The sequence below is a fragment of the Coturnix japonica genome, chromosome 1 (genome assembly GCF_001577835.2).
Source record: "Coturnix japonica isolate 7356 chromosome 1, Coturnix japonica 2.1, whole genome shotgun sequence".
NCBI classification, from domain to species: Eukaryota; Metazoa; Chordata; class Aves; order Galliformes; family Phasianidae; genus Coturnix; species Coturnix japonica.
This window is the reverse complement of record NC_029516.1, coordinates 102007129-102032323: the sequence shown is the minus strand read 5'-3', so window position 1 is coordinate 102032323 and position 25195 is coordinate 102007129. Positions and strand designations below refer to the sequence as shown.

Sequence of the window (25195 nt, the reverse complement as noted above, 5' to 3'; positions counted from 1 at the left end):
CATGAAACCACTACCACCCACAAACTTTTCCCTATCTGGGTTTCCAAGGGGACAGTCTTTCAAATCAGCTCTGCTAGAATATACTTGTTCAATAGTTTGAAGACAGTCATGTTTGATTTCCCTTCTGTTTATTGTGGTGTTTAAAAACAGGGCTGGATTCGGTATATTGGTTACTTTTAATTCCATATCCTCTTGCTCCACCAGGACCACTTGGTACTTCATGATCCAGTTTTGCTCCTGGCTTCAGCTGGATAGTTACGGGTTTGGATTGTCTCAACCATACAAGTGTTCCTGTTGCCCAGATCCATGGTGTCACTGCAATTTTCACTCTTTCCGGTATTGTCTGTTTGGGAGGGGATGACTTCTGTAACATAAGAATGAAGCTTCCACAGCTTTACTTTCTGGAATATGCACTTGGATTCATCCTTTACCAAATGTAATTTGGGTCTGCAGCTTGTTCAAAACAACTCTCCCCATTTGTGGCACTAGGTAATCAGGTGTATATAGAAACTCAGCCAGAACTAGCACTGATTGATTCCTTTTGCTAAACTAATATATTGGTCCTTAAACTAATATACTGCTTTCTAACTGATACAGCCTGTATCAGTTCTAAAACTTAATATTTTAACCTTCCTTGGTGTGTGAATAGCCTTATTTTTCTCCCTGATTTTGCTTCACAGGAACACTGAAGTCACAATAACTAATCAAGTAGCCTGGTGTGTATCGCAAGGAATAGAGGAATGCTGCTTTCTAACACCACATTAGAGTTTTTTTCCTGGATTTCAAATGACAGGTTCTCTGAAAGTGTTAAATACTTATAGGGGAGAGAGAGAGGTGTGACATCCTCTAAGCGATCTTGCAATGGGAGGCTTCAGTGGGTGGTAGTTTAACCTGGAAGAACATCATCCCAGTTCAAAATCCAGACTGTGTATAATTTATGACCTCATCAACTTTTTCAGAGAGATGGATGGCTGCCTCAGAGCTTATGAGCATAACAGAACAGGCTGCCATTCTCACAGAACAGGGCCAGCAGGTTGATACAAGACCATCTAAGCCAGATAGAGTTTTGCAAGCTACTGTCAGATAACTCTCCTAGTCATCAGAGCAAGTAAGAAAATAAAAATAAATGACAAATATAAATGAAACATGTAAATCCAGTGATATATGGCTAGAGCAGCGTTATTCTAAGATGCAATTTAAGTATGACTTAGCAGCATACAGGCTTCATGCTCAGCCTTAGCACAGGCATGAGCCATCTTAGTACTCTAGCTAAAAGATTATTTTAAAGTGAAATTTTATGCAAAAGTTTGTTCCTTGGTGCCCCAGTTCACTGTGTCATGTTATCTTTCTTAGACTTGTGCATTTAACACGAGATCATTTCTCAGTGTTTCTCCTGTTGCTGTTAATGAAAACTCAAAAGTTCTCAGTACAAACAAGGCTGAGCCAGGAGCCATGTCAGTCGGATGTCATGCTGCAGACAGGCATCTACTAACTGACCTGGGTTGCCCTGTTACACTCACACTGAGAAATGAGAGACAAAAATCAGCAATAAATAAATAAATAAATAAACCTTTTGCTGCACTCATTTGTATTCTACAATATGAACTGCAGCAGTGTAAAGGAGGATAGACCTGTGTAATTAGGGTGTAGGCAAGGGGTTACTGGAATACTTCTATGGCTGTGTGATGATATTGATGCTATTTCTTCCTCTGCTGTAGCACAGCCATTAGGACACCCAGGCAGACAGTGGAAAAAGCTGTATCAGGACATGGTGCAGGTAAACCCCTGCCCATGTCCTTCAGCACAGAAATGGAGACATACAAACTTCAGAGCTGAACCTTTTTGCCTGCTTTTTCCTCTCCAAAAAGAGGAAGGTTCGGGGAGGGGGGACGGGAAGAGGCTGCTCCACCTCCGGCGGGGCCTGAGGGGCGAGGGCTGCCCGCCGGGTGGCGGTGCTGAGCCGCCGTTCCCGCTGCCTGAGGGCTCTCACAGGCCTCACGGGAGGCTGAACGCTCGATAAAAGCGCCGGAAAAAAACAAGTGCCCAGCTGATGATAAAGCCGTCTGTTAGTTGGTTGCAGGCTGGGCTCTGTCTCCTGCAGACTCGCGCAGAGCCGGGTTACTTTGGCCTCAGGCTTTATGCAGAGGGGGATCTGGAATCTACTGCCTGCTTAACGTGATCACAGCTTTAAGCTAAAATAAGGGAGATTAATTAAGATTAGGCATTAGGAAGAATTTTCTCTCTGTCTGGGAGGTGAGGTGCCGGCACAAGCTGCCCAGAGAAGCTGTGGTGCCTCATCACTGGAGGTGCTCAAGGCCAGGTTGGATGGAGCCCTGGGCCCTGGCCTCAGTGTGGGATAATTTACCTTGAAAACAAAACAGGAAAGCAGAGGTTTCATACTGTGTTATTCCCATGAGTGAAGGCAGGTCAGTACAGTGATAGTCTGAGGCTGGATGTGAAAGCGGGTCTGGTGTGTAGTGTAGCAGAGAAAGCTCCATAGGTGATACTTTTGGGGAACAGATACAAAGTTATGGATGAGGCTTTACCCACCATGTAACAAGTATTGACAAGACACTTGTCTGCTTCTTCCTCTTGGGTGTGGAGTCAAAGGAAGGTTGAGAGACACAGGACACAGAGTTCAAAATAAATATTTCAACCTACGAAATAGAAGAGGCTAGTCACATTGACTATATGGGAGAGAGCTCAGCAGCCTTGTCTTAGCAAATTGGCAGCAATGCAGGAACTGGGTCTCTTTCATTTTCTTTACCTCTCTCTTTAGGAATCTATGCATGCAGAATTTTACATGGCCTTTTTAGTAGGCAGGTGTGAAACACTCAGTCCTATGGGATTTAAATTTGTACAAAAATATACAGAGCTCTATTTCACAGATCAGCGGAGGAACCAGAATAACTGGCATAAAATTATGTGAGGAAGTGAAGAGTCAGGAGATCTGAATACTTTTTCAGGACTGTCAGACAGAGAAAGGGCCACTGTTCACTGAACCATTCACAACGAAGAAGAAAAACTGCATAATCAAACAGCGTGGCAGATGTTTTAGAAACAGAGTAAGAAAGAAGTATTTCAGTTTTTCATACTTCAGTTTAACACACACCTACATAATGGTTAATACACAGCTGCCAACATCACCTTTTCTTGTTTATGGTGCTATTTGTTTTCATTAGACCAAAGCACAAAACATACACATCTCTGGGATGTTACACCAATGATGTTTCACGTTTTCAGAAGGTTCAAACACCAGAATTAAACTGAGGGTGTTGTGTGGGTGGTTTTGCTACCAACTCTAGCCACACCTGTTACATACAGAAACCATGCAATGGCTTTTTGCTAAATGTTGTCCTGTCGATTTTCATATTAATGGCAACCCTCCCAAATATCAGAGAGCTACAGCATCCACCAGCTCTGGAAGTATTCAAGACCTCTATGCCTTGAGTTCAGGTGGTGAAATAATCTATGGGTATTTAATAACTGCTTGACTGAGAGCAGCTAAAATATATTCTGCCTCATGGCTGCTAGTTAGGCTGTCAAGAGAGTGTCATATTTTGACAGTTGTGACTGATCGGAGCTTTGCCCCTGTGGGGTTTATGGCCTGCCAGAAGCCTCCTAAGGCAGTGAGTCCATGTTTTGGTGGCTCTTATGTCTGAGGAGCTGCCTCTTATGTCTGCTGAAGCTCAGAGCATCCTGGCTTCACACACTTGCTTGGAAGAAAAGACAGGTAGAGTACTGCTATTTCTGGGTGGAAGGAGCTGGCTAGTCTTCACAGCTAGAATAGACATCCATGAATCAGAACAGACACTTTGCCTTCCCTGTCCACTTTTCATTGTATGCTCTTTATTGTGGGTTTGGGAACTGTGATACCACAGAGGCAAAACATTCAGAAATCATTAAACTACCTCAAAGGTATTGTTAGTTAAAGAAAGAATACCTTTGGAATAAATGTTTGATGAGCTTGTAAGCTACAAAATATACATGGACAATTTTCCATATTCTTCTCTCCAATCACAGAAGCAAAGTCTTCATTATAATTATTATCATTATTTTCTATAGTGACTGGATTCCCAGGGCTGGAACTGTGTGAGAGTACAAAAAAAGAAGAAAAAAAGGGACAGTCAAGTGACATGTGTCCTTCCTGTTAACCCAAGTGGAGAGGAGATGTTAAGGTTTGCATGTATGTCCCAAGAAAAGAAGAGCTTTTGATTATATGTGGAGACTTCCATGAACCTCAAGAGATCAAAACATAAAACATTCTAGTGACTATTTGTCAAAAGGGATCTGCAGGAATGGCATCTCTGACCTGGGATGATAAAGACAAGGCCAGGGATGAGAGAATTCTTCTGTGAATTGTGTATTACAGTTCAGTGCTGAAAGTTATTTAAAGTGGCAATACATTTTTCAGCAGAAAGCCTCACTAGTTATGTTATTTATTTTATCCACAGTTCGTATCTTGAGGAAGAGATGGTTTATCTCAATCATTTATATATATATGAGTTATAAAAAGTTGGTAGAAACACATTTGAAATTGAACTATGGGTATGATTCAATGGTTAATTTATTTCCTAAATGAATGAAAAAGGAAACAGGTTGCTGTAAGCTTCTGCTCTCACTTCCTTATGAGAGAAGTTACAGACAGTGTCCCAGAAAGAACGGGGCTGTTGTGCATTCTCATCTCGGGCAAACATGGGTAACTGGGTGGAGAATGAAGGACTGTCCATCTTTGTCGTCGTAAGTACCATTTTTATTGTGATTTGTGTCCTGTAAAAAGCTCTACAGGACATTTTAATAAGCAGATCTCTTTGTGTCAGTGAATACTGTGTGTGTTTGATTATTCTCAAGCCAGGGCAGCAAGTGCAGTGACGCACTTCAAGAACATGATTTTTATGGAGCTCTCCCTGGTACATGTGTCGCTGTAGGCTTCATTGTGAACTGAGTAATGGTTGTATGTCAGCTGTTTTCTTTGCTAGAAATGAATTTAAGTACCTGCTATTTTTGGGTGCAGCAATGTCTTAAGGGAAAAAAATAACACTGCATCTCATTGTTAACGACTGAACTTCAAAATAGAAAGCAATCACAACAACGAGGTTTTCTTGCACTTTTGTACACAGAAGTAGATGTAATTGAGAGCACGGTGGATGTGTCCTGAGGATAGAAAATTAGCATTAGAGTGAGAGTCCAGAATTTAGAGCAGAAAGTCATGAATTCTTCATTAGGGCAACTTGCATTTGAATCCATTTTGTATATAGTTTGCATGGAGTGGCTGTGAAGGTATGTTCAATTCATTCCATGCAAGACTTAGAAGTACTGAAAATCTCATTCTCATTTCATCGAGATAAACTGGGAAAAAACGTAGGCAGAAGTTAGTATTTCAGAATTCTTTTTTTCACATCAGCGCAATATCACACTCAGTACAAGTATATGTGTGTGCTTATATTATAATATAATACATAACGCCATTTAAGGGATTTCTGCAAAGTTGGGTTAGTATATGTAAGTACTGTTCACTGAAATCCTTACCAAAGCATTCTGCTCTGTCCACTACAGCATTATTTTGCAGGGCTGTCCCATGCCTGATAGAAACAGACATGATTTGTATTGGTTTGCCCCAGTGAAGCAGATACCTATCAGCCTTAATGGCAGCACACACTCCCTCCACCTGCCCTAGCTGAAGAGTGTGGGTGGCAGTTAACTTTGCCACCCAGCTCCAGTTGGCAAAGGGTGCTGCAGTGTTTTGCAAAGGGTCCATGTTCTGAATGGGTCAGCACCAAGAACTATGAGAGTCCATCACAGATCGGCATCTTGTGAGGCAACTGTACTTGGAAGTAGCACAGTTTCGTTTTAAGTGCGTGAGCATTTGATCTTGAGATTAATTTTATAATAAGGATTTGGGGATTCCCTATATACTCCCTTAAACTGGTGGAAATCCCTTCACTTTCCCAGACTAAATCCATATATCTAATGTCTTCAATGCCAAACTAATCCCAGGTTTTTACGATGTCAGTTTGGGCCAAAGGACCAGCAAAAATATGGGTTAGGAGGGCTGTCAAATCACAGTTTCTGGTATACTTAACTTACATGCATGGACTGAGTTTTCTCCTAGTTCTTGGAGTTTCTTTTCTCTGTTTTTCCATCCTGGTTAATCTATTTAGAATAGAGGTGCAGTGATACAGATTGTACCAGATACCTCAGTACGTGAAATCAGCCAACAGCTGATTTGAAGGGCAAGTGGCCAAATTCATTATAATTTCTGCAGCCAGATGAGCTCCTTAAATAATTTGGAGGAGGGCTAATAACTTCTCTTTTCCTGTAGAAATCCACACTGTAGAATACACAACTGTGAGAGAATACTGCAGTATAGCTATGAAGAAGCCTGGTTTTGGGTAGTCTAAACTCTACCTAGGTGCCTACATTAAATATTTCTTGTGACTGATTTCATATTTAGAGCCTCCTACACAATAGAAAACGTTATGGTCAGGCCTCGGGTGTAATTAAGGCAATCTATATTTAGAGCTCAAGCTTCTTAGTGCTGTTGCATAGCAATTAAGTGTTCCTCTTGCAACGGTTAATATGCCTGAGGAAGTGCTGTTTGGAAGAGGCCCTAACTTTTAATGATGTTTAGAGATTCAACTGGACTCACAGACTTAACTAGACACATGTAACATTACAGTCCTTATATAATCATGTGTAAATGCTTTGAACTGTGCAAATATCTGTATTTGGGTTTATTGCCATTCTTATACTCCTCAAAGCTAATTTCTACCAGGAAAAAGAAGTATATATATATACATATGTATATATATATATATAGTCCTTGCTGAGCCCTTCATACTCAGCAGCACAGCTGTCTCTACAAATAGAAACACAGTGATCTCATTGGCCATTTTCTGTGCTGTGTAAATTCTCATGAATGATCTTTAACAACAGAGTTTAAAGTTTCCTCTTCATTTGTCTTTCAGCTTGTGTGGCTGGGGTTAAACGTCTTCCTCTTTTGGTGGTTCTATCTTGCATATGATCTCCCACAAAATTTCTTCTACACCAGAGTACTCCTTGGCGTAAGTACAAAACATACATTATCTTGGCACAGAGTGCACATGCAGCATTTTTCCTCATTTTATTTGATTGAAACTGGATGAATTTGCTGCAGCAGCAGGTTCGTGAAGGAGTCAAATAAACAGATAACTGAATGCACATAGTTGTCAGAGCTTCTGAATAGAAATCTCATCCTAAAGATGTTTCCAGGTAACAATTGTACTCATGGTAATTAAAGTGAATATGCATGGTGGCTGCTTTATTAAGGAGGAGATGAATAAGGCATTGATGTTGGAACTATTGTGCATCCATTTTCCCTTCCAATTGTTTCTCAAACAATTTACATAGGAACATATTCCTAAAAGATGAGGCAATTAATTTCCCCAGATTCCTTTTGCAGAGATGCACACATAGGGGACATTTTGGAGCTAGAGTCCTAGGCAGCAACCTTCTGAAACTGAGATGAGCTTTATGAGCATCACAAAGCTCCTTTGATATTGGTGCTAGCTGCAAGAAAGACTAACCTACATTTGTGAAGAATTCTGGATCCAGTCCTATAGCTTTTCTGAACACTCAACCACTTCCGTGTCCTTCTGTCTACCCTAATGCTCAGCCAACTGAAATAGCAGCAGGGAAATTTTCTTCAGATGTTGGGAAAGAAAATGCTGCTAGCTTAAACTTGCATTTGCACTTGGCTACCAACTGCCAGATGTGACTGACAGGGAGCTTTTCATACCACTGTGTTATTTCAAAACTGGAAATAGAAGGTGGCCTACCTGGAGGAATCTTTTCTTTCTGCATTTGTGCCCCTAACTAGGATAGATCACGACTGCTCTGACATACAACCATTGTTAATGAACTCTAGATCTCAAGTTCATGAATATTTGTGACATAATCACGTATAAAGTCTATGCTTATCTGTCTCCTGGATAATGTCTTAGGTAATTAATTTAATAGCATCTCTCCAATTCCAGCGTGCTTTGGCTCTGGCAAGAGCTCCTGCAGCATGTCTGAATTTCAACTGCATGCTGATTCTGCTGCCAGTATGTCGAAACTTGCTCTCCTTCCTCAGAGGATCAAGTGCGGTAAGATGAAGAAAGAATTTCAACATTTATGACAGATGAGAAACCAAGTAGCTTTGCAAGTACACCAAGAATCTCTGTCCAAGTTCCCCAGATATACCATAGTTTTGGGATGTCTTCTTTGAAGTAGGTTTGCTCAGGGTTTTACTCTGAGCAAGACTGAGGTCTTTGCCTAGTTTATCAATTATATAATGATATAATACCCATTTATGGTGAGGATGAGATAGTTCACCAGCCTTTTGACCATTACTAGCTCCCAACTAGACCTCCAGTACCACGTTCCTTCAGTAAGAAGGAACCAGCACTAAGAAAAGAGTGATCAGCTGCAGGTGATATCTGGAGTGGCTTCCTATGGTAGCACTGACTTTGTCACATTGCTGAAATGTAGACTGCTGTCTATTACAACAGAAACAATGCAGGGGAAAAAAAAACACAAAATAATTTTATCCAGACATACTAAAACTAAAAATGGCTCCTGTTCTGTAACTATGATGATTAGGCCTCCAAAAGGAACTGTAAGTTGCAAACCTTGTTAATACAAAATGGGCTTATCTTGTCAGCTGAGGGGACCCTAGCACTTCATCTGTAAATCTATCATAAATTCTTTCACGCAGACGAGACTGTTTGTGAGGGTGGAAAAAGCAGAGCAAAAAAACCATCATACAATACCTGCAGTTTCAAGAGTCCTTCATAGCAAAGGAGAGTGGGATATAAGGCCACCAGGCTATACACTCATCTAGGACATATACTACTCTGACAGTCATTGTGGATGAATGTGAGCTGTCTCTGCCCCTAAGTTATATTTCCAATGCTATCCAAAGTGCTCTGGCCTTTTTTAGGCATAACACTCAGAAATATAAACTTGGAAATATCCAGACCAGACTTTCTATCTTGTTTCATACCCCTTCCAATTCTGGGAAGTAGTAAAAGCAGACAGCTCTCTCCATGCATGTTAAAGAAAAAGAATAGTAAGGAAAAATGTAGGGCTAAAGTTGTTCTTCCTCTGCTTTGAGGAAGATCAAATAGTATATGCCACAGAGACAGCTGGATCCCCAAGCTGCAGAAGTTAATAACATAAATTTAGAAAGATTTAGTGTTGTTGTTAGATGAATGCAACTGGAAAACATTGATGAGATGTTGATCATAGTAGGTCTTAATGAACTCTGAAGTAGATCTCACAGGTGTCAAGCTGAAAGCAGGTTGAGCAGAGGTCTTCTGAGCTCAGTGCAGTGAAAGAAGGCATTTTCAGAGACATTACAGTAATGCTAAAAATATGATTCCAAGGTTGAGAGTTTTATTCCAGCTGGGTCTTAACACTGCTTGTCCTGAACTGCTCATCTCCTCTTCAGTTTGCAAGTGACAACCATGTAGAGAGCTGCATGGTTCTGGTGCTTGCCTGCAGCTCACTGTTTGTCTGTACGAGGAAGCTAAAGGCTCTGAGGGTGTGCAAGGACATGAGGAAGGGACATAAAATAGGACTGTTAGGCAGTTGGACTTTGTTTAACTTCAGTTGCTTGTTGCAATAAGGATATACCTCAGGAAGGAGGTAACTATCTTAAGCAAAACATGCCAAGCCCAGTGTCCCAGGGGTAGTGCTGGGACTCTGATGGCCTTGGTGCAGCAGTACAGCTGTTTGTGCTTGTTCTGCAATTCAGTCTAGTTAACTATGATCTGGAAGCAAGACCTGTGAGGATCTCTTAAGAAAATCAGGATTTTTAAATGTCATATAACGTATTGAAAGGGTAGCGGCCTTTCCAACAGCAATGCCATTGAGGTTAGGGAGAGGGGAAATTTGTTCAAACCAATTGCTCAATAGCAGCGTGCTGGAAACTCCCGCCCTTTACATCCTGTCACCCAGAAATCATGCACTACAAAGCTATTTATTAATAATAGCCATGCCTTCTTTGCACGCCCCTTAGTTCTTTATTCATTGCTGATGTTAATGAGCTTCACCATTGAACCTAACTGCAGCATTTTGCTACTGCTTGGTCTTATGCTTTGTAAACAGCAAGATAAGTTTCCCTACATGCTTTTTGTAAGGCAGTAAGACAGGATGGATACTTCCTCACAGTGCTACACTGTATCTTACAGTCTTTTTAATTCTATCTCAAGGTGCATGATCTGGCTGTTGTTATAGCCTAATGAAGTCACTGTGATAGCCCTGTGATTTGCCCTTTAATCAATGTCACAGCTGAAGAATAACCAAAGAAGAGATTCTTTTTTCCTGCTCTTTTATCTATTTGCGCATTTAATATTCAAGAAATATTTAGAAATACAGCTGGAAATAGAAATATGGACTGGTATTGGAGAATAAGGCCACTGATACTGTATCTCCACTAAGCAGGACAAATCAAAAACTAAATTATTCTGGTGTACTATTATCCCTCCTGTTTTGCTCTGAATGACTGGTATGGTGCAATCCACTCTGTTAACTGGGAAGATACTTTACCATTTCATCTACAAAGTTAATATTCAGCAAGCACTTGGATGATTATTTTGCTCTCTTAATTGGTTGTGTAAAACACCTATATGGCTCTCAGGCATACATGTTTTAGCTTGCTTGGTGTTTTCTGTTTTCTGTCAGTCAGCAAAAGCAACAAGAGGACATAACACAGAACAATTACACTTTCTTCTGTGCGGAGACAGCAAATGCTAGCTTTACAGAAACATGAATTTATAGGAAGACTCCTGCTGACTATAATGGAGACTATAATTCAGATGGGACCTCACAGGCACCTGTTGTAATAGTTAATGAAAATACCATTCTGCTTTCATAAGAGCCATTCTTCAGCTTGTATTAGCAGAGAGTTTTTATTCTTGTTTCTATGTGGGTAATTCCACTGACAAGTTGCAAGTGAGTGTTTGCCAAGTACGCCCAGAGTTTTGGGAAGGGCATCCCTTAGAACCATAAATGACTGGTGTGTTTGGAGTGGAAGCACCCAATCTTGGATGCTTGGAGTGTGAACTACAGCAGGGCCCTGTTGCTGTGTGGCAGTATAAGACTCAATCTAAAACAGTCAACCTCTCCTGGCATGGCAGAGTATGATTATTTCCTCCTCCATTTATAACATCTAATTTAAATGTAACGCAGGTATGTATTTTTGGCATAATGGATGGTATTTTGCTTTCTCATTGTCATATACTTTGTTTCAATTTGACATATTAAAATATAACATGTTATTATCACATTCTGATGTATGGAGTAATATATCTTTGTTTATATTTAGGAATTCTAATTCTTTACCAGCAATATCACCAATTCTTGTGCTCAGGGCCTCCATTTTTTTCTCTGCATTTAAATAAGTGTTTGTAGGAATCACAAGTAGTCTGCAAATATTTTTTTCCTCAAACTCAAAGTGCTGCTCTACCCGTGTAAGACGGCAACTGGACAGGAACCTCACCTTTCACAAAATGGTGGCATGGATGATCGCCCTTCATACTGGTTGGTACTCAAATGTTTCTTTGGTTATTGCTTTCCTGTTCATTTTACACAGAATCCAAATGAGATCCAAGTTCTTAAGGAACTTGTGTTCTATATTGAGAGAGCTGATTTTGTTAGCTTAAATGAGTCAGAGTGCATCAAGGTTTGAAACACATTAAGTATTATTCTGCAACTCATAGAGAGCAAAAGATGAATAAGAAAGAATGCTTTTCTCTTTCACTTCTAGTAACATTCATGGCAAGGATTAATAAAAGGTATTTAGCAATGACTTGAGAACCAAACAGTCTGGCTAGAATTTCTGTTTAGGCTTATTTCTTAGTTGGCACATTTGAAAGAAATAAAAGAGATTATGAAAGAATCAACACTTATCAGTGATCTGAAATAGTCATAGGAGTATCAAAGGTTCTGAGTTGCAGTTGAGAAATGTTACAAAGCTTACCCAAATGTTACCCCAAAACAGGAAGCATTTACTCTGTACTTATCCCTGATTATTTTTCTCTCTCCTAGCAATTCACACCATTGCACACTTATTCAATGTAGAGTGGAGTGTGCACGCCCGCGTTGAAGAGGAAGGAACATTGGCAGCTGTGCTTTCTAGACTTGGTGATAGCCCAGATGAAAGCTATATCAACTTTTACAGACAAACTATTCCGGTAAGTGGCATCCAGCTGTGAAGAATCATTATTACATTCATCTAGATGATTACCTAAGAGTATCCAACAAGGCTGCCTATTCTGGAGTGCACAGTCTGTCTTTGAACCATCATGCAGGAGAGCCTTTTGCAATTCATTCTCCTATAGTGATCAATAATAGCGTTGCTGATTTTTTGTAATACCTTAAGCGTTTTCATGCGAGGAATTCAAAGTATCTTTAAAATATAGCATAAAAGCAAACTTCCTGTAAAAGAAGTCTTTTGACTAAGGCAAATAGAGAAAGAAAACAGAAAAAGAAACCTCCCCCATTTCTCAGAAGCCCTGAGAATCTGATGTACTTGTAAGCTGGGAGACCCACAACTGCCCAGCACCACTAAAAATAAGAGCTTTAATTTATTTCCCTAAATATGGATGCAAGGCTTCAGCTTTAGCAAGACAGCTATGCAAAAATGTTCATTTTTCCCACGCCCATATTGCTGTGCAGTAACAGAACAAGAAGTAGTCCTTGATGTGCAGATAGCTATAAAACCCTTTATTTCTATTCTCACTTTCTCTAGTAGGGGTAAATCTTCAGTGCAACAAAACCGGGGTGTGTTTTCAAAGCGCCATTGCCAAATTCACAGAGGATAACCCAAAGATTTGCAACAGGGTGAAGAATTTGGCAAGTGAGATAGACTGATGGTTTAGCTGCTTTAGCTTTGATGCAACCCTTTATTTTGACCAATATGTGCAATTATTTCACAGAATCCTGTGGGGGGTTTATACGTGGCTTTCACGTACTTGGCTGGTCTCACCGGTGTTATCATCACTCTGGCCCTTATACTAATCATCACATCATCCACCAAAATCATCCGAAGGTCATATTTTGAAGTGTTTTGGTACACTCACCATCTATTTGTCATCTTCTTTATTGGCCTTGTCATCCATGGCGCTGGGTGAGTATTTGCATTTATCATACAGCTGGCCCCCTGCCCACATCACCAAGAATTGAGAATTCTACTTTTTAGTGGTCACTTTGTCCAAGACAGCTCCCGACCTCCGTATCTCCCACCAGTCCTCTGTGAACAGCAGGTCTAGCAGGGCTCCTTCCTGAATGGGCTCTCTTACCAGCTGCATCACAGAGCTGTCTTTCACACACTCCAGAAACCTTCTAAACTGCTTTCTATATTCTGTATTGTATTTCCAGCATATGTCAAGGAAGTTAAAGTTCCCCATGAGAACAAGAGCTGCTGATTGTGTAACTTCTGCCAGCTGCTCATGGGATGCCTCATCCATCTCTTCAACCTGGTTAGGCTGTCTTTAACATACCCCCACCAGGGTGTCAGTCCTGTTGGCCTTCAAAACTGAAACTTCAGTTTCATTTTATAAAACTCCAGAACTTATGCATAAAAAGAATGCTGAAGTATCCAAGACGCATTTCATAGTTTGTAGATACACTGTGTTATCCATTTAAAATGAGATTCTAGGTGTTACTGTGTTAAAAATAGCTGAGGATTCAGAGCACTGGAAAGTGTCTTGAAAATGCCCAATAATAATGACTATTCAACAACACTTCCTCTTAGTCCAGTAGCACCAGGAAAAAAAAAAAAAATAAATAAAAAAAAAAAAAAGAAATAAAAAAGACAGAAATGAGACTACAGCAGGAAGAACAGAAATAGAAGGCAGATGAGAATCACCACCAGCATGTTTGTCCACTTTGACTTCTGAAGCAAGAAGAATGTAAGAGCCAAAATTGAAGAACAAATGGCACATGTTTCCTCTGGAAATATCATGTAACTACTGACAAAATGTCCAAACTTTTCAGCAGTTACTACACAATGCCATCAGAAAGCAAACACTGCTTTTCCAGTGTACTTCATATATGGACTTCTTTCCTTCAGTAACGACTATACCTTCACTATTTTAATATAATACTGAAAAGTTTAGGCAGCAGTGGGGATCCATGTGGTTGTCAGACACCGCTTTGGGAGGAGATGAACACAGGAGTATGATCTGCCACTCTCAAGTGTGTTTGAAAGACACAAAGGTGTCATTTTATTTCAAGAGACAGAAGGCTGAGTCAAACACGCATATAAATATATACCTATATGTAGAAAACTAAAGCACACATAGTTAATGGAGTGAAGAGGGCAGATTCTTGTCTGATGCAAGCTGTTACAGTACGTTTTAGTGCTGATGTTGTCCATTAATTACATGTCACAGACAGAAATCCTGGCCTTCCCATCATAGCAAATGTAAAGAGGAAGGAGTACAGAGGTTCAGATCACCCTTATTTGCAAGTAAAAGTAAAATTTTTAACAGAAAAAGAAGAAATAAGAAGGCTTTATTACAGTCTTGGAAAATCACCTACAGTGTGTAATAAGTGAAAATAAGTCTGTTCCTTTCCTTATACAGTCTACTGGCTTGTCAGACTTTGAATGGAGTGTAGGGCAGGGTGAAAACCACTAGCCCCCAAGCAATGGGCTTAGGAGTGGCAGAAAACAGGCAGAAAATGGGCTCCTCCCATTCCTGTAAATCACTCCAAGGGCAGCTCAGATGAAGCCCTTGTCACTGTTGGGGAAGTGAATTGCAGCCGATGTTGTTCCTGAAAACTGCAACTCATGATGCTCCTGGGACAGTGACATTCCTTCCCTTTATTTTTTAGGCAGGATGTTAGTCAAAACCATAATGAGGAAGAGGTTTATTAGTAATATCTATAAGCGGTGAAATTTTTTAACTTTCAAGATTGCACACAGGCATTCTAATAATCCTCTGATGCAGCTGTCACTTAAACCTAGGCATACATATGACTTACTTAGATACCTAGTTTCTTTGAAATGTCAGAAACACAGTCAAATTCAAGGAAATTGAGCTTGAAAAGCAGAAAGAGAAGTCATGGGAAGAAATTAACAAGAAAGTTATATTGGCAGAAAACCAAACAGTCTGATTAGAATCAGACCATTTCTAGGGAAAGGCATTAGATCTTAACTACTAATTACCATCATATGGGGGTCTCTGATATGGCCCTGAGGTTGGTAGAACTTCACACAGGTGCAGGAAATACTAAACACGATCGAAATATATTTTTACTTCTCAAAACTGAATTCTTTTCCCAGCATCAGTTCTGCCAAACTGGAGCAATCAGGCTTCTCTATAATAAAATAAATGAACAAAACAAGGAAATCTCAAGTTAGGATATTGGGTCTAGATTATCAACTAATGTCAGCAGGTTTAGACAACATAGCTTTTTTGAGCTAGAGGGACCTGTGTCCATTCACACCAATTGAAGATCTACTCTACAGTTGTAAAGAGACTGAAATTACCAAAGGAATAATGTTCTTTGGAAAAGGCCCTCCTTGATTTTTAAGAAAAATAACAGAAATCATTGCTGCAGCGATCAATAGGAAACTGATTATTGAGCCCACTCCATGTTTCGTTTTTCTTATTGAAGGAAAAAGAAAGGTTGTTTCGAAAAGAATTGAGTTTTCCTATTTTAAGTACACTGTGGAAGTGATAATAAATTTACCTCACATTTCCTCACCTGATCTCATAGTTGGTATTTCCCCCTACAATGTTTTGGATAGATCAGAGCCATAGAGAGGTATCAAAAGGTAAACTAGCACTGCAGGATTCCATAACTACACAGAAAAAGAATACAGAGAATAACAGTAAGTGACAGATATTCCTTAATTTCCATCTTACTCCCTTAATGCTTTGCATTTTTGCAGGCGTATTGTGCGGGGACAGACAGCAGAGAGTCTGGCTGAACATATTCCAGAGATGTGCTCTAAGAACTTCACTGAGTGGGGAAAGAAAGGAGCTTGCCCAGTCCCCCAGTTTGCAGGGAATCCTCCTATGGTAAGAAAAAACACAGTAAAAAAAAATTACCATTTATTCTTTTTGTTAAATAATGTATAAACTTGCCATACAAAGTAGTTTTCTTTACATTAAGCAAGATTTCAACGTAATGGATTATAACCCAAAATTACAACCTGCTTCCCGTGCCTTATAGCAATAGCACAACTAATAGGCAAAACAGATGAGTCAATCTGAGGACTGTTTACCAAAGTGTATTTTGTAGTCATTGGGGTTCAAAAAAGTGCTATAATCTATATAATAATTTCACATTATTAATGGCCTGACGTTATTAATGTCTCCTGACATCTGAATCTTCAGCTCTTATTGACTAACTGGCTGGCCGTTCACTCATATTTCAGACAGCTTAGTCAACAGAAACCAAATCTTCCCCACAGTAATATAAACCTGAGTCAGTAACACATTGATAACTTTATTCTACGTTTCTTTAAGTTACCTTAACTTTTAGGCAGAGACAAAAGAACTCTTAGGGAATTACCTTGCTGTATCTGTAATAACAACTAAAAGTGCAACTACAATTCTCAACAAAGAAAGAAATTCCCCATCTGAACAGAAGTCAATTTGAAGGTGTCATGTATTTTAATTGTTCCTTACTCTGGTTGATAAATAACATGTTACTTCAACTTAGTATCTGTTTACAGTGTTTCCAGAATTCAATGTAATCTCAGTTGCCATCTTTGTGATCTAACTTCCCGTTTTATTCTGTTAACAGACATGGAAATGGGTAGTAGGTCCCATGTTTTTGTACCTCTGTGAGAGGTTGGTGCGGTTTTGGAGATCACAGCAGAAGGTTGTTATCACAAAGGTATGTGTTGCTGCTAAGCTTAACTCTGGGCTAAACACTAGCAGTTTTTCTAGATGGTGCAGCAAAGCCAGCAGATCCTACATGTCATACAGTGTTGTCAACTAAAGACATCTCAAAAATATCATGGTTGCTAACAGGCAAAAAAAAGTACTACTCTCTGACATCCAAGTGTAGTTGTTTCTAAGCCCGTCTCCAAAAGAGTGCAGGAAGGAAAAGTTTGCTAAATACAATACTGAATCGTAAAGAAGAGATATTGATTTTCTACATATCTGCATAAATTTCAGCAATGTAAATATTCCAAATTCCCTGGCAGAGAATCACCGAATTGTCAGGGTTGCAAGGGACCTCCAGAGATCATGCAGCCCACTTGCCCTGCTAAAGCAGGTTCCCTACAGTAGGTTACACAGGAAAGCATTCAGGTGAGTTTTTGGCATTTCCCGACTCCACAGCCTCTCTGGCCAGTCCTGTCACAGGGCACCACCAAAAAGAGCCTGGCCCCATTCTCTTGATTCCCACCCTTTAGATATTTGTAAGCACTGGCATGATCCCCTCTGTCTCCTCCAGGCTGAACATCCCCACTCTGACCTGTCCCTTTTGGAATGACCACAAGTATGGTGTGAAAAAGTACTTCAGCAAAAAATTTAGCATCTTCTGCAGTCTTTGACCTGGCTGTCAGGCATTACTCCTCACTCCCCGTACTGCTGGGACATTTCACCTGCTTTCCCTGCTCTTATAGGAGAGACAAATGCTAGCGATGAAAAATGTAGATAAAACCAGCAAACAGAGAAGATACCCTTTGCTTTTGTCTTTTTTTTCCCCTTGTTCCTCTTACTGTAGGTGGTGATTCATCCCTTCAAGACAATTGAGCTCCAGATGATGAAGAAGGGTTTCAAGATGGAGGTCGGGCAATACATTTTTGTCAAATGTCCAGCAGTGTCTAAACTGGAATGGCATCCATTCACATTAACCTCTGCCCCGGAGGAGGATTACTTCAGCATTCATGTCCGTATTGTAGGGGACTGGACGGAGGGCTTGTTCAATGCCTGTGGATGTGATAAGCAGGAATTCCAGGAAGCATGGAAGTTGCCCAAGTACGTACAGAGTCAATCACTGTAAATTCAACCAATATCTAGGGCAGGTGAAATTTGTTCAGCCTGGTTGGTGGCATCTGTGACACAATCCTTAACAACTTCTGTCACAGATGTTGGTCTTAAACTGTTCATGTCGGTTTCCTCCTCTTATCAATTCCACCTTTTTCTTTCTAGTGCAACAGGCAAATGCTTTTTCTATTGTTATTTTAAATGATGCTAGTAAATAATCACTATCTATTTATTCATTGTACTTTTGATTTCAGGATAGCTGTGGATGGCCCCTTTGGAACTGCCAGTGAGGATGTGTTCAGTTATGAAACTGTTATGCTGGTTGGAGCCGGGATAGGGGTAACGCCATTCGCATCTGTGCTCAAGTCTGTCTGGTACAAATACTGCCATGATGCAACCAACCTAAAACTTAAGAAGGTACGTGCCCTCTCTGTCAGTGGTCAAAATCAAAACAGTCCCAGGAAAGTGATCATGGAAGCTGGAAGATCAAAACTGCAAAAATAGAGAGAGAGAGAGAAAAATGGCCTATGAGCAAAATCCAACACCGAAATCCTGGCTGTGGTCCCGGGGATTTTCACCTGTGTTGGAAGTGCCATTCAAGCCCTGCAAAACACACCAAGACATATCATCAATCCACAGGCACTAACTACAGCCTTTGAAAACACTGTATACCTTCCCTAAGAACAGAGAGAGTAGTTCTCAGTCAGTGGAATCACAATGCAACCAACCTCTTCTGGACTCCCTGGAAAGTCCCTGTGCAGAGGTGTGGAGTCACACTGCAGTTACATTTATATCCACTGGCCAGAACTGGTTTTGCCACCTGCTTTAATTTACCTTACCTGCTAGCAGATGGGGAGATAGAATCTACCAAAGTCATTATTTTATGTCCTAACAAACAGTTTTAAGGGGATAAAACTGGTGAGAACATCCTGAACTACAAACGTGACCCACCAGCGGAAAGGAGAGAAAGACATTTCCTTGTTCTTGCAGTCACTCATTCTGCTTCACAACCCTCCCACTATCCAAAATACCATATAGATTCAGCACCAGCCTATCTATTTATTGTAGTGGTCAGAATAGTATCTTCAAGAACTCTACAGGCCTTCTTTAGTCAGCAAACAGAAACTCAGCAACCTAGGTGCCTATGTCTCCTGACAGTTCTCTTTTCTCTCTTCCAGATCTATTTTTACTGGCTTTGCAGGGACACTCATGCCTTTGAATGGTTCGCTGACCTCTTGCAGTCTCTGGAGACTCAGATGCAGGAGAGGAATAATGCAGAGTTTCTCAGCTATAACATCTACCTTACCGGCTGGGATGAAACTCAGGTAACAACACTATGGAAAATATCACCTTCTTGTGCCCCGAGGCTGATGTCAGCAGGTGTGTAATGTTTTGATAAATGTTCAGATGGTCATTATTCCAGGCTTCCACCTGGCTCTCAGGGTTTTAAGCACAGGTAATTATTACTCGCTAGAACTTACATGAGATTAGCTGCTGATGTGCACTGACTCTGGCTGTGCACGCTGGGAAGTAGTATTTCCTCACAGCATCAAGCTCAGCTCACCCTGCAAGCATAACTAAGACAGTCATTACTGCTTACAGAAAAGCTAATGGCAGCTTTGGAGAAGCTAATGCAAAAAATTTGAGTGATGGCAGCGTATTTGTTTCAGAACCTTCCTGAGTTCTTTATTTGATCCCATGATTATAGGTTGGAGAAGAGTTATGAAGGAACAGCTCTTCCATGACTCAGTAGAGAATGTGATTCAGTAAGGAAAGGTGCTCACCCTGTTACTTCTAGTGGTGCTTTATTTCACTTACATCTCACCTTTGAAAAATTCACTGTCTGATTATCTAAGTGCTATAGCTCATCTACAGGGATAGGGTAGCAGTAAGGTAGGAAGTTACCTCACACATACAGTGGAAGAAACGTGAAGAAAAGAAGAAAAGTCATGCAATTCTTACTTCTGGAGAAAGGTTTAAGCTTTTTGGCTTCAAAAAATCAGCAAGGGCTGAACTTCTGCCCTAAAACTGCCTTCTATTTCTTCCTATATCTACTTAGCTGATTCTAGGTAAAAATTTACATAGAGAGAGTTGAAAAAACCTCCTTATATGGATCAGACCTTCCAGAGATCACAGAATCACAGAATGGCTCAGGTTGGAAGGGACCTCAAGGATCATGAATCTCCAACCCCCTGCCACATGCAGGGCCACCAACCTCCCTATTTAATATTAGATCAGGCTGCCTAGGGCCCCATCCAACCTGGCTTTAAACACCTCCAGGGATGGGGCATCCACAGCCTCTGTGACAGCAGCTCACCGCCCTCACAGTAAAGAACTTCCCTCTGACATCCAACCTAAATCTTCCCTCCTTCAGCTTAAAGCCATTTCCCTTTGTCCTGCTGTTACCTATGCTTTCAAAAGGTTGACTCCCCTCCTGTTTGTAGGCTCCCTTTATGTACCAAGGTCACAGGAGTTGTATTATTGTAAGGGAAGGGAAAGAGCTGTTTTAATTTGTAGCTGTATTTTAGAGTTCTTACAGGACTAAAACAGTTCATTGCAAAAGGAATGTAATTGCTGTGTTCACAATGTTCAGTTCTTGAGATAACCCAGACTGCTGGTACATCTCCTGTTATTTTGCTGTTAATTTTCCTTTCTAAATACCATAAGTTCTACAGGAATGTTCTTAGAGTGCAAATAATTTGGTGCACAATGCCATGTCACTGTCCTTTGTCTCTCATTTCCCACAGGCCACTCATTTTGTAATGCATCATGAAGAGGAGAAGGATGTGATTACAGGCCTTAAACAGAAAACATTGTATGGAAGACCTAACTGGGAAAATGAATTCAAAACCATTGCGAGGCAGCATCCAGGGTAATCTTGTACCAACTGAAAGTGTCTGTGAATGTCCATTATTTAACTGCCATAACAGCACAATCATGTTCCTTTGACTGATAATGCTGACAATATTTTAATAACAGTCTCCAAGTATTTTCTGGTCTGGTTTCAGTCATGGTCATCACCTCAGGTCTTGACCAACTTAATTTAACCTACAGTTAAAAAGTGGTGAGACACTCGATGCAGTGTCTAATTCCTAGCAGATGTTTTAGGAAAAATATATCCTATCATTCAAGTTGAAGTAGATAGGAATGTCATTCGACTTCTAAATGCTTCTAAAAATAACACCTTCTACCTCAAAAAAACCCGAAACAAACGAAATCAGAAAAACAATACCTGAGTACAGCTGACCTTCAGCCAAGCATCTGAACTTAGCAGGAAAGTAACCTGTTCAGTTCCTTTCAAAACTTTTTGCCGTAAACTTTTGAGGCTTTACTGATTCCACTGAGATCAATAAAATTGTCTTCTCTGACTTCTGCTGAGCTGAGATTTAACTTGCCACCTGCTTTAGAAGTGGCAGTAAATGTCTGGCAAGTTAGAAAGGGTTACAAGTTTTAAAGGAGAGACGTGCTGTTCTACTTTGGTTTCTGTAGCTGAGAAAAAATACTTGCTACAGAACATAAGATTTACATGACCAACATCCAGCTACTCTATGTCTAGCTCCTGACCATGTTTCCATTTTCTTAACAGTTCCAGAATAGGTGTTTTTCTCTGTGGACCTGAGGGCCTTGCTGACACGCTCAACAAGCAGAGCATCAGTAACTCAGAAGCTGATCCAAGAGGAGTGCACTTCATTTTTAACAAGGAAAACTTCTAACTCCCAAACATGTGGTGGTCATTCAGTACAGAGTGTGAACACTGGATCTCTTTCTGTTTGGAGTCTGGGAAGGACAGCCCAGCTTCTAATCTCAGCTACACTAATGCATATCCTTTTGCTTCTTTGGAGTTATTCTGATGCTGTGGTAGAGTAAGAATCAAGTTTCACCTTAGGAAAGTTTGCATTGCCACCTGCATGCTAGCAATTGAGCTGAAACCTACACTTTGTCTGCATGAGGGGATTTCCCCTCTAATAACTGCCTTTATCTTCCTGTTATTTATAATGACTGCTGAAGGTTCTGGGCAGCCATTTGCATTTGGGAGCCAATTCACATTGATAAAACTTAATGCTTTTAAACAAGAAAGCATTCTGGCATAATGCTTGCTACTTAGCTTATGCAGGCTACAGAGAGTACTACGAAATAGAAATTTAGGAAAGGGTGAAGGGGAAAGATTTCTCCTTAAAACAGGAAATCTGCTCTGAACACAAGAATCTCTCAGGTTCCCAAAGACAAGCTTAAACACCCTGTCCAGGAGGGAGCATAAGCAGCTGAAAAGCAGTCAGTTCTCTTCAGGAAAGCAGAGTATTGAAGAGGAGCCACCTGGATGTCAGAGCACTGCTGCCAACATGCCACAGCTGCAGTCAAGTGCAGCTATCTGGTTATATGTGGCATATTTTACACCCCACCTTGCAAGACCTGATGTGTTCTCCCTTTAATCCATTAGTGAACGTTATCCAAGCACTATGCGCTACTTTAGAAGGACGGATTATGATTCTGTTATATATTAATACGAAACTGCCACGTGACACATCTGAAGGGCAGGAAGTCACAGCTGGTAAATGCCAGCACAAATCAACCCTTGGGGAAATTTTCAATTCTTTCCCTCAAAAGGGCCATATTTAAACCTACATAATTCTGTTTGAAAGCCGCTTATTAAATGAGAACAGAACTTAAGCGAAATTAAAGAAACTTCTTTGTCGGAATAAAATGAATTGCTGCTGAAATGATAAGGCTCTCATCCTGCACAGGGAGCACTGAGATATTTAGCTTTGATTTTAATGGGAATATGATCAGAATTCTTACAACTCCAGGGATCTTTATTGTCATAGCCAGTTCTAATGACAGTCCCAGACCTCCTGCATGCATACACCAGGGATCATTTGTCCCTTCAAACTCTGAAAAAGAAATCCAGTGCTTATTATTAAACCACTGCCTTACTACAACATATAAAGAAGCAAGCAGGTGAAAGCTTCTCAGTTTCCTTCCAAGTTTTCTTTTATTAAATGCTGTGAAAATATAAGACATGCATTATCAGTCATCGTCTGAATATGAAGTTTATTTTAAATTTATGATATGTGAGTGAAATGGCACTGTAATACAAACATAAGAAAGAAACTAGTTTGAAACCTCCCTACCCTTACTCAAAGCATGGAATAATGTCAGTGGTATTGTTCTAAGTCAATCACAGAAATCACAGAATCACAGAATTGTAGGGGTTGGAAGGGACCTCTAGAGATCATCGAGTCCAACCCCCCTGCCAAAGCAGGCTCCCTACACCACGTCACACAGGTAGGCGTCCAGGCGGGTCTTAAATATCTCCAGAGAAAGAGACTCCACCACCTCCCTGGGCAGCCTGTTCCAATGCTACAGGGTTGCTTAAAGTGAAGCCCTCCTTCCAAGTGCTTGCCTGATCTATGAACGTTCCTGTAAGGGAAATGTTTGATCGCAACCTGAACCTCTGATTAACCCTCTGAGGCAAGCGATGAGTCAGCTGTGGGAGCACAGGTGGAGGTAATTCAGCTGTGCTACCAGAAAGGCTGTCCTACAGTATCCTCCAGTCTTATCTCTGCTTCTTCTGTAGGGATGGCTCTAAAAGAAATGAGCACCTCTCATCCCTCCTGACACAATCAGCAGTGATGGGAATGTAGCCCTTGTGGTTTGCAGTATTGAACACAAGCTCCACCTAAGTTTATGAAGAAGACTGAAGCCCAAACTGTCCTTCCATCCAGCTACAAAAATTCCTTATTCAGATGAAAAATGCTCTGCTGAGAGCCAGTTGGTGTTGGGGTAGAAAAATAAATGCTTTATCTAATGGAAAGAATTAGCAGTTCAGTTCAAACAGATGAAGAAAGAAATTGGTCTCACTTGTGGCTCCCAGTCAGTGTTTTTTTACTTTCTTTCTCTTGTAATATTTTGTCTGTCTTCCCAAATGCACTCATCTGAAAAAAGAATTTGATTAATTAATCTATATTGTGAAATATAGTTAAGGAACCTGGTCCTCTGGAGTGCTGGGCAGCTCCCGTTTCCTCATTTTGGAGACTGGAGGGGGTTCTGGAGGATGCAGAGCACCTGGCCATATCTGGCTAATACATGTGAAATCTCAGTATTCACTGAGCTTCATCTTGTCCTCCTTCCTTCCCTGGTAAATACTTGCAAAGCTGCCCACATGCAAAGGAAACCCAAGGTTTTTAAGGTTTTATCCTATAGTAAAGACACTGTTCTGCGTGTTCACCATCACGTTTCTCCCAGGGGGAAATCAGGCTACTTGTGAAATAGGGCTGCTGCTTTTCAGTCCTGTATGACTTCCTCTGCCTTGTGAAGACTTTCAGCATTTCAGTCCTCAAACGATGGGCTAAATCAAATTAGAAACCAAAAACAACAACCAAAATGTTGCCTGTCAAACACTTCTGCAGGTTCCTTCTCTATCTTGGAATATACTTAACAAACTCATTTTGACTCTTCTCATTTTTCCATCCTTCAGTGTGGGTTTGTGTTTCCTACACAATGCACTTGCTCACTACACACTAAGCAATGCCCAGCCAGTCCCTGAACAGTGTCAGACTCCCAGCAGCTCCCCCAGTTGTACAGTTCAGCACGACACCACCTGGTACGGGACATCCCTTTGGGCAGTCTGGATCAGCTGTCCTGGCTGCGTTCCCTCCTGGCTCCTTCCATACCCCAGCTCCTCACTGCAGGGGAGCGATAGAAGATGAAACACCCCTGGCTCTGTGTAAGCACAGCAACAAGTCATCTATTGCCCTGCTATCGGTGTTGTTCTCATCCCAGGTTCAGAATACTGCACCATAGCAGCAGTGAGGGTGAAAGTTGTCTCAACCAAAACCAAGGCAGGTTTTAAAACCAGAAAATAAGGAAATATCATTAACCATGTCTTTTGTGGCCTTCAGAACAAGTGGATTGTGGAGACATCTTTGGTCAAGTAACTGAAATAAAAGTAGGTGCTTCTTACACTATTGTCTTTTCATACACCTGTGAGTTACAGTGGACGATGAAAACATCCAGGATTTACACTGTTCTCTCTTTGTGTGATTGAGAGCACCAAGAAAACTATAATTGAATTTTCCTCAGTACCAGCTGGGTCCAGAAATGGCGTAGAGAATAACCCTAATAATCATCTCTTTGCAGTTACCAGACCAAAATGTTGCTGCTGCCAGTGTTAACACCAGAGAACTTTGGCAGAGCAGAAGTCTGTTTCATCTAACAGC

The 25195-nt window shown here is 40.8% G+C and overlaps 1 protein-coding gene across 3 annotated transcripts; it reads left to right on the top strand.

The window, feature by feature from the left end:
• Nucleotides 1-217: 217 nt before the first annotated feature.
• LOC107324446 (cytochrome b-245 heavy chain) lies at nucleotides 218-23083 on the top strand. Of its 3 annotated transcripts, none has more exons than XM_015884481.2 (13): nucleotides 218-336; nucleotides 6969-7064; nucleotides 8016-8126; nucleotides 11481-11565; nucleotides 12073-12218; nucleotides 12963-13153; nucleotides 15926-16055; nucleotides 16786-16878; nucleotides 17716-17969; nucleotides 18233-18395; nucleotides 19157-19303; nucleotides 20726-20850; nucleotides 21565-23083. In XM_015884481.2, exons 1-13 carry the CDS (start codon nucleotides 307-309, stop codon nucleotides 21689-21691), a joined length of 1698 nt encoding a protein of 565 aa, XP_015739967.1. In that variant the 5' UTR covers nucleotides 218-306; the 3' UTR covers nucleotides 21692-23083. The 3 variants fall into 3 exon arrangements, with proteins under 3 accessions (XP_015739967.1, XP_015739959.1, XP_032305231.1); XM_015884473.2 differs by lacking the exon at nucleotides 218-336 and adding an exon at nucleotides 4616-4740; XM_032449340.1 differs by lacking the exon at nucleotides 218-336 and adding an exon at nucleotides 4678-4740 and having other exon boundaries at nucleotides 11428-11565.
• The last annotated feature ends 2112 nt before the right edge of the window (nucleotides 23084-25195 follow it).